Genomic DNA, 15,842 nt, shown 5'->3' on the forward strand with positions numbered 1-15,842 from the left:
CGTGAAAATTTTGGTGAAGGTGTATCCAAACACAACAGATTTCCCAGATATAAGGAGTCTGTCTTCCAAGTTTGTGAAAGCAGAACAAATATTTATTTGCATTAATTGATGTTAATCCAAAATCAAACCCTAATCCAACACCAAAGCTTTGGTGTGTTGTTTGATTAAAACATGCAAACTTGTCAGGAAAGGACATTAGCAATCAGCAAAATGCAAAACTGTACTTCCTCCATTCTTATCTGAATATAAGGTAATGCTTCCATAAGGAAAGTGGGGGGACACTATCACAGAGAGTATTTGGCACAGAAATGAAAGAAGAGCTGACTTGAATTGAGCCTGTGTGTTTTATTTTGTCTTTCCAAGCAGTCTTGCAACAAAATCAGTCATTTTTCACATCTCTTTTTTTATAAATAAATTTGCAGGAACAATTTCGGCCACCAGATGGCAGCACCATACCATAAAGAGATAGAACACGCATTTAGGAGGTTTTATAATGTGCAATGACAGTTACTGGGTTCAGGCAAAAGCACAATCCACACTCAGGGGCTGAGTATGGGTTGAGCATGGGTTGTTGCTGAACAGTAGGTTGCTATTGAAACATGGGCTATTGTTTAGTCTTGGTCCTAACAAGCCAAAACTTGCTAACCTTTAACAAACCATGTTGAGATCCCATAGTTTGTTGTTGGGTTGACCCATTTGCACCATGGTTTGTTATCCTGGCTGGGTTCAGACAACATGATAACCCATGTTTTAACAACAACCCATGATTCAATGACAGCTCATACTTAAGCCATGAGTGTGTATTATTGTGGGTGCCTCCAAACCAGACTTTAATGATGTCATTTCTCTGCCTCATTCACAGACTTCCATGTGGGGTTCAGATGTTATCTTCTACGTCTTACCCTCCGGTGTTTCTCATCCATTTTATGAGAAACCCAGGAAAGCTGCTGCACTTCTGTATAGACCAGCATGGGCAGAAGCCAGATCTCCAGATGTTTGGGACTTCATTCCCCACCATTTCTGACCATTGGCCATGTTGGAAAGAGCTTCTGGGACTTGAAGACTGCAGAGGTTACTTTCTGCTACCGCTGGTGCATGCAATACAGAATTAGATGGAATATTTGTCTGAAGGTATAAGGCAGCTTCATGACTGCTACTGAAAGCATATTGTAACCACCCTCAGGTTATATTAGGCACAACCTAGAAAAGTGAGGTGCAAGTAGAAATCTAATATCAGAAATAAGTCCTACAGATTTAAATAGAACTAGTGGATTTGCTTAGGTTTGCCTTTCAGCAGTTATCATCTATAACACTCTAGGAAATGAGCCCCACTGAAGAGAGTGGAACTTACTTCCAAGTAAACATGCATAGTATTGTGTGGTGAATACACGTCGGGTTGTGGAGAAAACAACATATTTAAATGCTACCATACATAAAAGAAACAAGATGCAACTCATTCTGAACATGGACCACTAATGTCACAAGGAGAAGTCTAGTTAGATGGAAGAGACCAAAGCCAGATCAAGTTTAGAGTTCAGAGGAAAGATTTGCTATTTAGGGTGACAAAAAATAGTAGTGATGCACTGTAATTACATCATAGTGGTTGTCAACACCCTAGCCTAAATACGGCATATGGAGCTGGAAAGCCAAAGATGTACCTCCATGCTGAGGGAAAATACAGCTTTGAGATGGTATATTGAGCCACACAGTCCAGGAGGGAAGTAAATGCTGGGCTCCAGCCAAATTGCATCCCTTTGGCTGTGCTAAAATGCTGTAACAGTCCTAAAACTGGCTGAGGACGTAGCTTGAAGACTGCATGGTTCAAAGACATACCCTGCATTATGAATCTTGTTGATGGAAGAGTTTCTGTAAGCTGATGGAAATCATGACATTATAGAAACCACAAGGGAGAAATTGGAAGCACTCATAAAAATGGCATATCCACTGAAGTTCCCTAACCAGGAAGGATGTCTCTACAACAGTGAGATGAAAGAGTGCTGTTTTTGAACAAAGGAACTTCAAAGGAAGACTGCAACATAAAACCATTGAGTTACCATTCATAGGACATGCCTGGCTTGTAGCCTCTTAGTACTACCAGTGAGTAGGCATTTGTTTCTGTGAAACTATTCTTTGATTTCATAATGGATTATCTGCAGTAAGAGACCATTTGTTTAGTTGCTTATTATAGTTGCATCCTGCCTTCCTCCCTTCAAGGATCTCAATGCAATTTGCACAATCCACTTCCTCTCAATCCTGTCCTCACAATGACCCTGTGAGGTATGTTAGACTGAGGGTCAGTGACTAGTCCAAAGTCAGCCGGTGTGCTTTGTGGTCAAGTGGGAACCAGAATCCAAGTCTCCTGGATCCAACATGTTAACCACTCTGTTACATTGGCTCTCAAGTTACAGATTGAATGCCTCAACATGAGGCATTTTTGTGCTTTTATTGTGATTCCTCACACAGGTTTGTGGACCCTTTACACAATGTCATCCCCCAGGACATGGGTCCTCAAACTACGGCCCGGGGACCAGATTCAGCCCACCATGGCCATTTATCTAGCCCGCCTCAGAGGTTTTTAACCTGCCACACACGTGCCCGCCTTGCCCCCCGCGCGGGGAGGCAGCCGCTTGCTTGCGAGATCATTTTGGACTCCCTCAGAGAAAACGATCCCCAAGCAAGCAAGCCACTGCATCGCGGCGCATGCCCACCCCCGCCCTGCCTCCCCTCCCCTTGCCACATGTGTCTGCCCGCCCATGCCTCTCCGCGCCTGCGCGCCCTGCCCCCCCGCCTCAGCACACCCACGTGCCCCTCCAGCACCACCTTTCTGGCCTGCGCCTGGCACCGGCACCTTTCAACTGGCCCCCTGGTGGAAAGGTTTGAGGACCCCTGCTCCAGGGCCTCTCCCAAGTTTTCCATCCATTTTCACAAATGTTTAGAGCAATTTTTTTCTACAGGCAGTGCTACAGAGGCCTAGTATAATTTGCATTTCTGTTCTACACTACAGCATAATCCTGTGTTCTGTAATGGAATGTATAGCAACATATAGAAAGGCAAAGAGGAGAACCTCAGGGAAGAAACTTTGTGTGAAGAACACTCAAATTTCCCTACAAAGAAAGAGGAAGAAGCCTTGGTAAAGTGCCCAATTAAATTCCTCATGTAGAGAAGTCGAAAGACATTCAGAAACCCAATATAATTCCATGACAGAGACAGTGGAGCAGTTTACCCTGGGCATTTTTATTGGAACTATAACACCTGACTGAAAGCAGGATAGTCAACACAACCTGTATGCCTCACTCTATTTCTGACAATATATCCTGGATTTGTTCATACCTGCTATATCATGGCTTTTCCATATGTTGCAGTTTTCTCCCAGTATACAGTAGCCCCCACCATATCTACTGTTTCATTTGCCATGTTTTCACGTGACTGTGGTTGTCTGAAATCCAAAAACAAGACCTGAAGCACCACAGCACAGCCCACTTGGTGTGGGGGGTGGGTGCTTGTCCTGTGCCATGTTGTAACCCTAGTGCACGCCTGGTCCCAAGGCCACTACCCACCCCTCCCTTGCCGTTGCACACCAGCCACGGTGGCGGACAGGAAGTGGAGCATTTCCACACAGCTGTCTGTGAAGAGACACAGCACGTCCGGTGCGGATCTCCTCCCGCTCGCTTGCCCCTTTGCGCCCCTCCACAGTGCAGGCAGCTGCAACACTCTAAATAATTCCCATTTAATTATTGAGGGTAAACTCGTGAATAATCTAATCTGCAAAAGTTAAACCCATGAAAGTTGGGATTTGACTGTATATTGTGTTTGCTACTATTGACAGTTTCAGGCATTCACTGGGGGGTTGGAACCTATCCCTGTGGATATGGGAGACCTGCTGTATACATACATGCCTATCAGCGTCAGCTAAACTTGTGGTACCGCTCTGCAGCCAGGAGGCGTGTTTTCAGTAGGCTGGCAGGAGGGAGAAAGAGGAAGTGTCTTGCTGGGCTTTGGCAGCAATTCATGGAGATCCTTCTGTTGCTTTTCTGCCTCCCTTGCCACTTCTACACAGCTTTTCTCTCTCTCTGATTTGCAAATGCAGGGAGACTGAGGGGAAGGAAGAAACACCCCCTCACACATTGCCTGGCCACAGCTTCAGGCAAAGATCCCAGGGAAGTTAAATTGTGGGGCAAACTGGTACATTGACTTCAAGGGAGCTAACACGTGAGAAAGTCCACTTGGTTTGGGTGGAGGAAATGGGTGCCTGCTGGTCCCATTGTCTTCTATAAGAACCTCAGAGGCTGTTACAAAGAGGAAGGTCAAGATCTCTTCTTGCTGGTACCAGAATGTAGGACACGGGTTCTGTCACACTAGAGGCATTCAGAAACAAACTGGACAGCCATCTGAGTGGGATGGTGTAACGTGGTGTCCTGCAACAGCAGGGGGTTGGACTTGGTGGCCGTCTTGGTCCCTTCCAACTCTGCTGTTCTATGATTCATTCTATGGGGGCTTGAAGGACAGAAGCAAGCAGTAGCACCCTTTTCCTTCTCCATGACTTTTGTGTAGGGGCAGATGGAACTGTCATTTTCTCCCTTCTAAAAATACCTTTGCTCTTAGCGCATTTGCACCTTCACATAGCTAATAAAGTTTTAAAAAGAAAAGCAAACACAAAAAGGCTATTTTCCTACACATACCTTCTTTCCAGATCCTCCAGCTTCTCCTGCAGTTGCATTTGTGTGTGACACAAGCTTATGTTTTGTATTTATTAGCATGTGCCCGAAGTGCATTAAATACGTTTTGCATAAATAGTGGACTTCATTCCATTATAAACTGAATGGGTTCTAGCATAGATTTCTTCAGAGTAATGGTACTATGAAAGCCTTGTCTGGAAATACCCTGAACAAAGATTTTTAAAAAATCACACTCCTTATGTTAAACAGTTAGTACTATCAGAATATCTGTGCTATCAGCAACAACTATCTTGGTAGTTATTATGGTCTAAGGGGAATAGTCTAAGGGGATTATTCCCCTGCTAAGGGGAGTAATCATGCAAAAGTATTGCCAGCAAATTGTGCTTCTCTGCCCACATGCAACTGAAAGGAACCTTCATGTTTTCAGGCAGTCTAAACCTTGAATTTCAGAGGCAAGGGATAATATTGGGCTTGCTTCAGTCAGATAATTCTAGATTCTAACTTTAATGGTCTTACAAGGGGCTCTTTAGGTGGCAGTTACTTCACTTATCAAAGGCAAGGAACTTGTAGCCCTCCAGGTGTTTTGGCCTACAGCTCCCATCAACCCTAGCCAGCATTGCTAATAGTGAGAGATGTTGGGAGTTGAAGGCCAGTCAGGGAGACCACAAGCTGCCTCTACATCAAAATGTGTTTAGCCAGCCTTGATGCATTTGGGGCTCTCCGGTACGTTCTTTGGAGCAGCGCCTTAACCTCTGCCCTGAAGTCCTGCCCTGGCGCACCACTGTCAGTAGAGGAAGGCCTGCCTATGAGTTCTGAAAGAGCGCTGAGCCTTGCAGACAAAACTTGATTATCTGATCTTTTTCTCTTAGCATCAGTATTGCACAATTTTCCCATGGCCAGCAAGACATATTTTTATCTACTTTTTTGTATGAATAATGTTTGGGCCATTTTCAAGCATTGCCAATTTTACTTAGCTGCTTTTGAATGTAAGTGACATTGTCAAAAGTCTGCAGCAAGACTGTGAAGAATAAGGGATGGGCAGCAAGCTCAGAGACACATGAATAAACGAACGGCCACACCAGAAGGCGAACTGGGTCCATGACTTTTTATCCCCACTCACCCCTCCCCCATCCTCATTGAACTTGTGTTTCTCCTCTTACAGCATCCCTCAGCTGGGAAGCTAATAGAATTAGTGTCATGTGCCACATTTTCTCTCCTCAGGCCTCCCACAGTTGTCACCTACCCTGATGGAAAGAAGCACGGTGAATAAAATGGCATTAGGGTAACCCCAGAGAGTGTGGCAAAGAGTGTGACATCATGTACCAGCCTGGAAATAATGGAATCAAGAGGAACCGAACAAATGAAACATTTCAGAGATAATGCATGTGCTGGAAAAATACATGAGGTGCTGTTGAGTGCAAAATCCTGAATCACAGGAAAAACAGCATGATAGAGGTCAATGTGGCTTCCTCTCCAATAATGGACTGATTACAACTGGAAGTTATTAGTTGCTACTTTGCATTAACTTACCACACTCCCTGGCTGGGCCAAGCCAAAGTAGTGGAAAAGAGTGCATTTGAAAACATGGCGTGGCTCTGTGTGGCACAGTGTCAAGAAAATGACTTTAGTGATCCAAAAACTAGGAGAATGCAGCTGATCCGGGGATGACAACATTCTATTTGTCAGTTTATCCAGTTATTGAACTTCTATGCGGGAGGTGGGTCTCTACAGTGGTTTCACAAAGTGATTCAAAAATAAGCATCATCAAACATTTGTAGCACAATGTTAGCTAGCTTGAACAGAAGACACAAAATGGGGGCTGATACTGCTGAACAGCCTGGAAAACTCCAGTAGGAGAAGAATCTTTAAGGGGGCCATCTTGTGCTGGTTTGGACAGAGACAGTTGTGGGGCATTGCAGTGCTCCCCCCCCCCCGTGTTTAAATATGCATAGGATTGCACCCTGCCAGCCTTCCCCAATCTGGTACCCTCCCTGGATGATGGTGGGAATTTCAGCCCAGCCCATCTGGAGGCTTGAGGTGAAGGCTGTCCTAAGCAGAGCTGGGTTGGCCTTGGCTAGGATAACCTTCCCCATTGCTGGCTTCCACTTCCTTTGAGCCAGGACTTGCCAGAAACAGTTTTCAGAGCAAAGATTCCAAGCTGATCATTGAGGCATTTTTGTAAGCTGGACAAAGTGCTTTGCCCTCCCCACTGGGTAACCACAGCTATCCTTGATATATATGGAATAATTGTAGGAGAGGAATTATAGGTCAGAGATAAAATCCCAGGGAGGCTTCATGCTCAGGCCCTCACATTTTGGACACAGAGCCCATGTCCAGAAGACTGATTTTCTGCTGGGCAAGGCCCTTGAAGCTCCCTAATATATCTTAAGGGTGGTTACAATATTGGAGCAAAGGCTTTCAGTAGCAGTCACTGAAGCCGCCTCTCACAAGCTACTTTATACAGCAGACAAACATTCCATCTAACTCAGTATTGCCTGCCCCAGAAGGTAATCTCTGTAGTCTTCAGCTCCCAGAAGCTCTTTCCAACCTGGCCAATGGTCAGGAATGGTAGGAGCTGAAGTCCCAAACATCTGGAGATCTAGTTTCTGCCCACACTGGCAGCAGCAGATGTACACTAAAATATGCATGGCATTTCTAGAAATATTGGCTTTGCCCCTTTTGCCTTCAGTTATGCCCATCAATGGAATTTGGCCCTTTGGCTGAAAAGGAATGCGCTCCCCAGAGAGGTCCACTTGGCACCATCGTTATTTGTTTTTTGGCGCCAGGCCAAGACCTTTTTATTTAAACAATATTTTAATTGATAACTGTTGATTGAATTTATTGGGTTTTTAAATCTGTGCTGAGATGTCTCCGGATTTTTAAGGTTAATTGTATGATTGTTTATTTGTTGTGTAAGCCGCCCCGAGGCTTTTTGCGAATGGGGCGGCATAAAAATGTTACAGACAGACAGACAGACAGACAGTTTCAACATTCAGACAACTAGGTTCTGCATATTTACTTGTAGACTTCCTCCATTTTACTGGCTGCTTTCTTTGTTTTGATGATGATGACAGGATCTTGGTGTATGTGTACTGTGCATTATTTTAACTATATATGTACACCATCCTGATATCTGTCAGGATGAATGGTGTTTGTAAAATGTTATAATGAATGAGCAAATGAATCTCTGATGGACTGAGCAGAACATAGGCCAAAATGACATGCTAGACTGCAATTCTATGTATGGCATTCTTTTCTTTTGAAAAATCAGTTGCAGATATGGGGGTTATTGGAATTAGGAACACTGTGCAGGGCAGTATCCACCCCCTTTTCTCTGTGCCTTGAACCCAAACCTGATCTTCTTACTTCCATGTGAGTACATAAGTCCAACAAGCACTTGTAGATTGCTTTAGGCCTTTCCCTCTACTTTTGCTAAATGGAAACTTACCAGGTATTCCTGTCAATTAAAATTCCCATTATGGCACAGGAAACTATTACGTACAACATTTCCCCCTTGAGCAGGAATCACATTCCTCTTCCTGGTCAATTTCATTTCAGGAAATGAAATGCTCATGACAGACTTCTTGGAAGCACGTTCACATTCGGTTTGGTGTTCTCAGGTGGACCCCTTCATTAGACACAGGTGGACTGACCCTCCAGCAGGGCTTGCTGGAGCCCTGGGCTCAGCCATGCAGCTCTCCTGGGGGAAGAACTTGACCCTTCTTGGGACTCCCTGCCCGAGGCAGAGATTTCACCCCACTTCCCTCCTTTCCACCATCTCCTTTCTTTCTCTCCCTTTCCAATAGGCCTTTCTCTTCCGCTTGCCACCTAGCAGGTTGCCAAGGCACAGGCAGATCCCACTTGCCACAGCGGATGCTCCTGCTCTTTCCACACTACCTGGCGCCTGCCACCCGAGGAAATCGCCTCACTGCCCACCCTCGTCAGTTCTCATCATAAGTCCAAACTGATCATGTGCAGAGGGCTGTTGAAATCAGGACAAGGATTATATGTGGCTCTAGGGCCACAGGCTGTGCATCTCCGCTGCACCATATCATGACTGATGGATGGAGTGGAGGATTGGAACACGAAATCATTTCACAGTGATACTCATTTCGGGTATAAAATGTAAATGCAAATATAAAAACTGAAATAGCTGGATGATATTCCCCAGTCGAATTCCCCTGGAGCCCACTTCGTGGTCTTAGAAGGCTGTGAGAGTTAATATTATGTAGGGAGCACAAAACATGTTCAGGTTGGAACTATAAGATATATTGAGTGTATTGAAGCACACAAACATATGCAAACACATGGCCTGTAACTGAAACCAGCTGAAGGTTAAAGATTGCTATTCCAACACCCATTCTCAACACCCACCTAAACCAAGCCAACAACGCACACTTGTGGACTCCAGTTTGCTCTTGAACTGCCTTCAGTTGTAGCTGGACAAGTTGTATATTTCTTTGTAAGTCATTTGCATGCGTGTTGCGGCATTCAAGGCCGGCCCTATCATTAGGCAGAGAGAGGCAGTGTCCTCCAGTGGCAGACGCTGCATAATGTGGTTGAGGCACTGGCACTGGGTGTTCCCCAGCAGGCATCACTAGTGCTGTGGCAGCAAATGAGCTGCATAGAAGAAGGTGGCCTGATGCCATTGCACACCTCTCCTCTGCTGGCAGCTACACCTGGCCCAGACTAATCTGCTGGAATAAGGCAATTGCTATTGTGGCGGTGGCTGTATTCCTGTGCATATACATGGGATCAGACATTTGCCTCACAAAATTAGTGGGACTTTTCTGAGAAGTCACTAGGCGCAGTGGTTGAGCTTTGCATGCAGAAGGACCCAGGAGTCATTGCTGCAAAACCTGGGCTGCAAATACAGAGTTTCTGATGAGCTTCATGAGGTCTACAGGACTGCTGGTCAGGACTGCACCAGACTAGTTCTCCAGGGATAGTGGCTCTCGGCAAATGCAAATGAAGCAAGGCAGTCTAACTTCTGTGGCAATTCTTTTTGCCATTGGACACTGAAATATACAAACACTTCCTCAAAGAGACTTACAGCACAGTCCTATAGATGCGTACTCACAGGTAAGTGCCATTAAGTTCAGTAGAACTTCCTACCAGAAGCTGGGTATAGGTTTGCAGTCCAAAGTATTTATGGAAAGCAACTGGAGGATGCAGTCCACAGTGTACTGAAATTGACTGTAAATTTCCATTGCTTTTAATGAATCTGCTAAGTGTAGGCCATGAACACAGCAACGTTTCGTCATCTACAATACAATCTTATAACTGCATACTCAGAAGGACCCACTGTGTTCAAGGCCTACCCAGTGCCTACTGGGTTCATGCCATACCAATATTCCCCAATCCAGTGCCCTCCAGATGTTTAGACTGCCACTTCCATAAGCCACAGCTATCATGACCAATGATCAGAGATTCTAGGAGTTGTAGTCTGCAAAATCTGAAAGGTGCTAAATTGCCTACCCCTCTTCAGCTCTTTTCTCCTACTTATTCCTATAGAGGTTGTAGCTGTAGCTGCCTTGCCCTGGGTCAGAAACCCATTAGACAGCATTTCCAAGCAAATGGAAAGCAAATACAATTCTGGAAATCTTTCTCTCTAGGAAAGTAGAAAGAAAAGTTGGACTTGTAAACGAAGGGGAGAAAGTGGGGATCAGTAAGGGATCCGAGCCAAAGCATGAGCAGGGCTGTAATTGTACAAGAAGAGAGAGGAAATGCACAACTGATTTCCAAAATCAGCCTGTGGTGCATGGCCGGTGCACCATGGCAGAGCGATCCTGCCATTTTTCTTCTGGAGTCATCCGGCAGAATTTTCCCTGAAGCGGCTCTCTGGAAGGCACAATCACTGAGACAGGGCGGCTTCTTTCAGGCAGGCCATCCCGCTCTCTACTTTCTGAGGAGAGCCCTTGCTCAAGAAAATCAAGAATAAGGGCTGTCAGGGGTGGGCACCGTGTGGCTCTCCAGGTGTTGTTGTAGTATAATTATCAGCCCTAGCTAATGATGATGGGAACTGCAGTCTGTCAATAATGGGAGTTCCCCCCCTTCCACATCCCTGAGACTGTCACCTCCTCTACATCAGCTTCTGATGGAATAATTGCCGAGGAAGATTTCCGTAATAAATACTCTATTTCTTACAGTGCCAGGGCTTTAGCTCTTCAGAAGCTGTGCTTTAAGACATCTAGTGTTGTTAGAAGCTCCTCGTATGCCTCAACAGAAAGAAGCACTCATCACACGATCAGAAGCATTTTTTTTTTTTTTTAGTACTTCCTCTGTTTCCAGAGCTGCACCCTGGGAGAGCAAAGGACTCATTCTAAAATCCTTGCCTAAATAGCTTCTTGGAGCTCTTAATTGTGAGTCTTACTACTGGGCCAAGAGAAGTTTTAAACTCCCTTTTTATTCAACTCACCGTGCCGTTAAAACACCGTTCACTTGTACATTCTTTGTGCAAACCATTCCTGAGCATATACAGAGTGCTTTCTTTCTTGCCACTGAACAGTGATCCCCCAGCAGCCCCGCACGCCTGAGAGGGGGCTAGAGCGTCCCAGTCAGGAAGCGCGCGTCCCCTCCATCACGCCGTCCGGGCCCGCGCACCCTCCGTGCTGGAATCCGCAAGCGCGGGGCGCCGCGCCGCGCCCCCTCCTGCCCACCCGCGGCGAGGCGGGGCCCGAGCCGGTGAGTGGGGCGACGTCGCGAGGGTCGCCCCGCCCCGCCCGGCGCGCATAAAGGCCCGCGCCCGCCGCCGCCGCACGTTGCACCGCCGAGCAGCGCGCACGGGATCGAGGCGCGGCGCTCGCACACGACCGGAGGCATGGGCACGGCGCTGGCTACGCGGCTCGGCTTGGGGCTGCTGCTCCTGGCCATCCTCTTTCCCACGCAGGTGAGCCCCGGCGGAGCGCGGGCTGCGCAGCCCCCTGGAGCGGAGCCCCCGCGCCTGGACGCCCCGGGAGTAGGGCCCCCCAGAAATGCCCCTGGGCCCCTGCGCGGCGGCGGCGGCGGCGGTCGAAGCGGCCCGGCCGCCGTTCTGCGCGCCTGGCTTTGTCTCGGAAAAGGCGCCCGGGGCGAGCTCGGGCTTCCCCGTCTCTTGCCCCGGGCGTCGAGCGCCGCTCTTCCCTCGCCTGCCTCGGCGAGCTGGCGCGCCTCATTTTGCTTGAGATCCCCGCGCCCCCGCGGGCTTGGAGGTGCCGGCGCCCGTGCCGGGTGGGCGTGGCGGCCCCCCGAGCAGTCGCTTTAGCGGTGCCGAAAAATCTCTGTATAACACAGAGCTGGACGGTGCAATGCCGTACCGTCAACCGCGCGATCCTATGTACGCCTACTTGGAGGTAAGCGCTCCTGCGTTCACTGGGACTTACTGCCAAGTAAGTGCATAGGATTGTGGCTGCTTGAAGCCGTTTCGAGGAGGCTGGTAAGCGTCCAGTTTGCACAAACTACTTCGTGGTAATGTGGAGAGATCGAACATTTACCTTGAGGATTTTGTGATAATACGGAAGCCTGCAGTTTTTTGCCCGCCTTAAACTAGTAAAATACAGAACAGAGCCAATGGTACCGACGAGCTCTGTGCAGCCCCCGCTCCGTGGAGAAGCCCTCGAAGTAAATTTTCTGAGTAAATGGTATCTTACCGTCTGGTGAATGAAGGAAGGCATCTCAGTTTCTTGGAAAAGGAACCTCTCAATTGTCTAAATAACGGGCAGAGAAAGACCTCTGTGGAAACCATAGCAAGCTGTAGAAAAAGGATGCGGTTTTGTTTCTGCGTTTACCTGGAGGGGCGGCTGCCTCCTTCCTTCGGTTTCCATCAGGCTGTTGCTGCGCTCTCCGAGGGCGATCTTGGGCATATATGCATGAAGTCCCACTGTATGTAATGGAACTTACTTCCTAGTAAGCTTCTGTATATAATTTTGGCCAGTTTATTTTTGGTAAACTGTCTTTAGATGCTGCTTTAAAAGTTTAAGGACACGCATCGTGAGTTTTGGTATAACTATCAATAGGTAAAATGCAGCGTAGCTTGGTGGTTTAGATAAGGAGACCGATTTTTAGGTATGTGTATATAATACCTGCACCTGATGCTCTCACACCCAAAATGGCATTCAAATATGCTGTTCTGTTTTTGGGGACAGCCCGTTTAAGCACATTCTGCTTCTTTTGAAAAAGCTGTGGTTAGTCAGTATGTTAAATAGCCAGCTGCAAAAAAAAGTCATCCGCTTGCCTTCCTTCCGTGGCCGATTAGCTTCGGAGGCAAAAGTTGAAGAGCTAGAAGGAAGCTTGGCAAAGGACTAGCAAGTGGGTCAGGGGGCGAGTTAATAGCAATGAGGCAGCAATGAGAACGGAGTGGAATGAAGTAAAATTCAGGCAAGGCTTTTCGGAAGTAGCCTTGGGAAGCAACTTGTATGGTTTGAAAGGATCTGTTCTGAAGCTGTAGGGCCAGCCCTAGGTTCCTTCAAAAGTATTGTACTATGACTCCTACCACCCTTAGCCACTACAGCCAAATAGTATGCTGGTTGGGGATGATAGGAGTTGTATTCCAACTGGGGCGTATTGAGGAAGGCTCCTGTAGGTTTGCCCTTTGAGGTTTTTACTTAGATAAGCCACCTGGTACCACAAACATAATTTTAGGAATTGTAACAGTTGCACCCAAATCTCTAGAAACTGTTTCATTGGTTTCACTGAAGGTGAAAATGTGACGAAACTAGTCTGCTGGAGTTCAGTAATTCTACATGCCACGTATGCTGGTGGCTTAGATTTTTCTGTAGTCAGCAGCTGAATGGATGTTAACAGGATCCTGTTGTCACGTATCTGAAACAAACGATTTTAGTCTCTACATTGGTGTATACTAGCCTTGTAAGCTTAAATTCACAACACTAAGGAATAGGGATAAAGATTGTAATCCAGCAGATGGGCTGCTTCTGCCACATTGAATTTAAAGGCAAAGAAGCCAGTACAGGACTCCAGCTTTGACTTCAGTTAAAAGCTGTTTGTTTTCAGAAGGTGGCTGCTGCATAGGTATGGTCACCCAGCAAGTGGGTAGTGGTATTTCTCAACGAGCTAAACTCTGTTCCTGGGTATGCACACTTCGATAAAGCTCTGCTGAAACTAATATATATGTCTCAAGTTGAGAAGAGTGCCAGGGCAAAATCGATTGAGCTTATACTAATTAGTATGAATCATTTAGGAAGAACATGACATGTCTGAAATTCACAGTACCAAACTCTTACTGCTTCTTACTACAGAAGCTTCAATTTTCCAGGATCCAGCAACTAAAACTACATCCTAATTTCCCCGCCTTACGAACAGACATGGCATCTTGATTCTAGAACTGCTCTTGGTATTAAACTGTGTGCTCAGATTCAGTGTATCAGTATATGCAGTGCAAGTAGTATCTTACAACATTGCCAGCCAGACAAAATACAGTATGAAGAATCTCTGACTATAACTTTGGGTAGAAGGAGAGGCTACCGTTTCTCTGACTTTCTCTTTCTAACAGTCTTTGGCTTGTAACACAAAAGAACTTGGGAAAAGAAGCTGGGTAGCATTAGGCTGGGGAGAGACAGACCACTCTGAAAGTGGTGTGGAAACACTGGCTGAACAGGTTTTTTAAATTGGGGGTGTGGAGGGGACTGAAACCTCTTGGACAAATGGTTACAAGGTCTCTATAGAAAGCAAAGCTTTTCCCAAAGACTTTGAACTGCTAAAAAGTATCATTCTATTCCTAGCCTTACCCAGTGATACCTACAGAGGAAAAAAAGATCTTGGTTTCAGTCTTGTAACCAATAAATTGCCGGTTACAACCATAGTGAGTTCTCCACATCTAGCCCACTTTAAGAAAATGTTCACAGTTGCTGACATTAAATTACCACGATAACTAGGCAGAAATGCAAGACGAGTAGGAGGAGACATTAAAGCTGATAGCGGTGGGTAAACTAGTCATAATCCAGGGCTTAGCTAGGCTGAATGTTTTCTGGAATAGCAGCCTTGGAATATAATTTGGGGGAGGGAATATGATAGTGAGCAGATGCCTGTTGGCCCCCTGAGTGGTGAGCTGCAAAATAAACTCAGAGCTGCATGCAGCTCCTGAGCCTTGGTTTGGCCACCTCTACTTTATATGAAGTTTTCTGGTGAAGTATTTGGTGGTGGAAAAGACTCTCAGTTTACTTTCAACTCTGTTGTAAGAATTATGATGACCTGGTTGTAAATACATTGTTAATATTAGAATGGGTAAACCAGTAGCGGGGTCTTGTTACCTTGCTATTTTGTATCTATTGATACATGTAGATTTCATGGAGCCCTTTCATGTTTATTTCCTGACTCATCTCAGACGTGTCACTTAAATTCTGGTTTGCATGCATGAACATACACGAGTGCAGTCCAGTTTCCAGTTCCTGAGGAGTAAACTCCACCGAACCCAGTGGGGCTCAGTTGTGAGTTAAGTATGTATAGGGATGCATCATTAAAGGACTGATCTTCTAAGAGAGGCAGTGTATCTCTTTCCATGATACACATTTGAAGGGTAACTAGGCTGTAGGAAAGCAATTGCCCTTTAGAAACGACTGAACAGAAATATTAATGAATATAGCGTGTGTGCATGTGTATGCGTGTCATAGTGTGTAGTACATCATAAATGTTTAAAGGCAGAACACAAGCTGAAAAGTGGCTATTGGTATTTGATCATCTCTTTTTATGCATATTTAGACAGGTGGCGATAATGGAACAACCACTGCATCCCCCTCGAACAATAATTCAAGTTTGACTTCTGTGCCACTTAGCACACTGAACAGTACCACTCCCAAGTCACATGGAAACACCCTTCAGTCAACTACCGGCCTCTTCATTCTCTCCATCTCTCTCCTCTACGTTTGTTAAGACACCCTGGCTGGGAAACTACCACCATCCCCTACCCAGTTCTCTGAACCATCTGAGATGGCTAGACCTTCGTATCCCAGCATGAGAGAGAACCACAGAATGCCTGCCACAGTCCAGCACAGTTTATGCTACAGTTCAATTCCTGATCTCAATCTGACCCAGAGTTTTCTAAGAGTATCCAAAGCTATCTTCCCTGAAAACCTGTTTGTCCACCAAGAGCTAGAAGGCAGCAAGTGGGCTCCACTATTCAATGGCTGGAATAGGAAAGCCAGCAACAAGACGTACAACTTGACTAGCCATGGA

The 15,842-nt window shown here is 46.2% G+C and overlaps 1 protein-coding gene across 1 annotated transcript; it reads left to right on the forward strand.

Annotated features, from left to right (window-relative positions):
* Window positions 1-11,473: 11,473 nt before the first annotated feature.
* On the forward strand, window positions 11,474-15,614 carry CD24 (CD24 molecule). The gene is made up of 2 exons (XM_044427044.1): window positions 11,474-11,565; window positions 15,369-15,614. The coding sequence occupies exons 1-2, from the start codon at window positions 11,497-11,499 to the stop codon at window positions 15,537-15,539; spliced, it is 240 nt and encodes a 79-aa protein (XP_044282979.1). The 5' UTR covers window positions 11,474-11,496; the 3' UTR covers window positions 15,540-15,614.
* The last annotated feature ends 228 nt before the right edge of the window (window positions 15,615-15,842 follow it).

The sequence above is a fragment of the Varanus komodoensis genome, unplaced genomic scaffold, assembly GCF_004798865.1.
Source record: "Varanus komodoensis strain SLA01 unplaced genomic scaffold, ASM479886v1 scaffold1, whole genome shotgun sequence".
In the NCBI taxonomy this organism is placed as follows: Eukaryota; Metazoa; Chordata; class Lepidosauria; order Squamata; family Varanidae; genus Varanus; species Varanus komodoensis.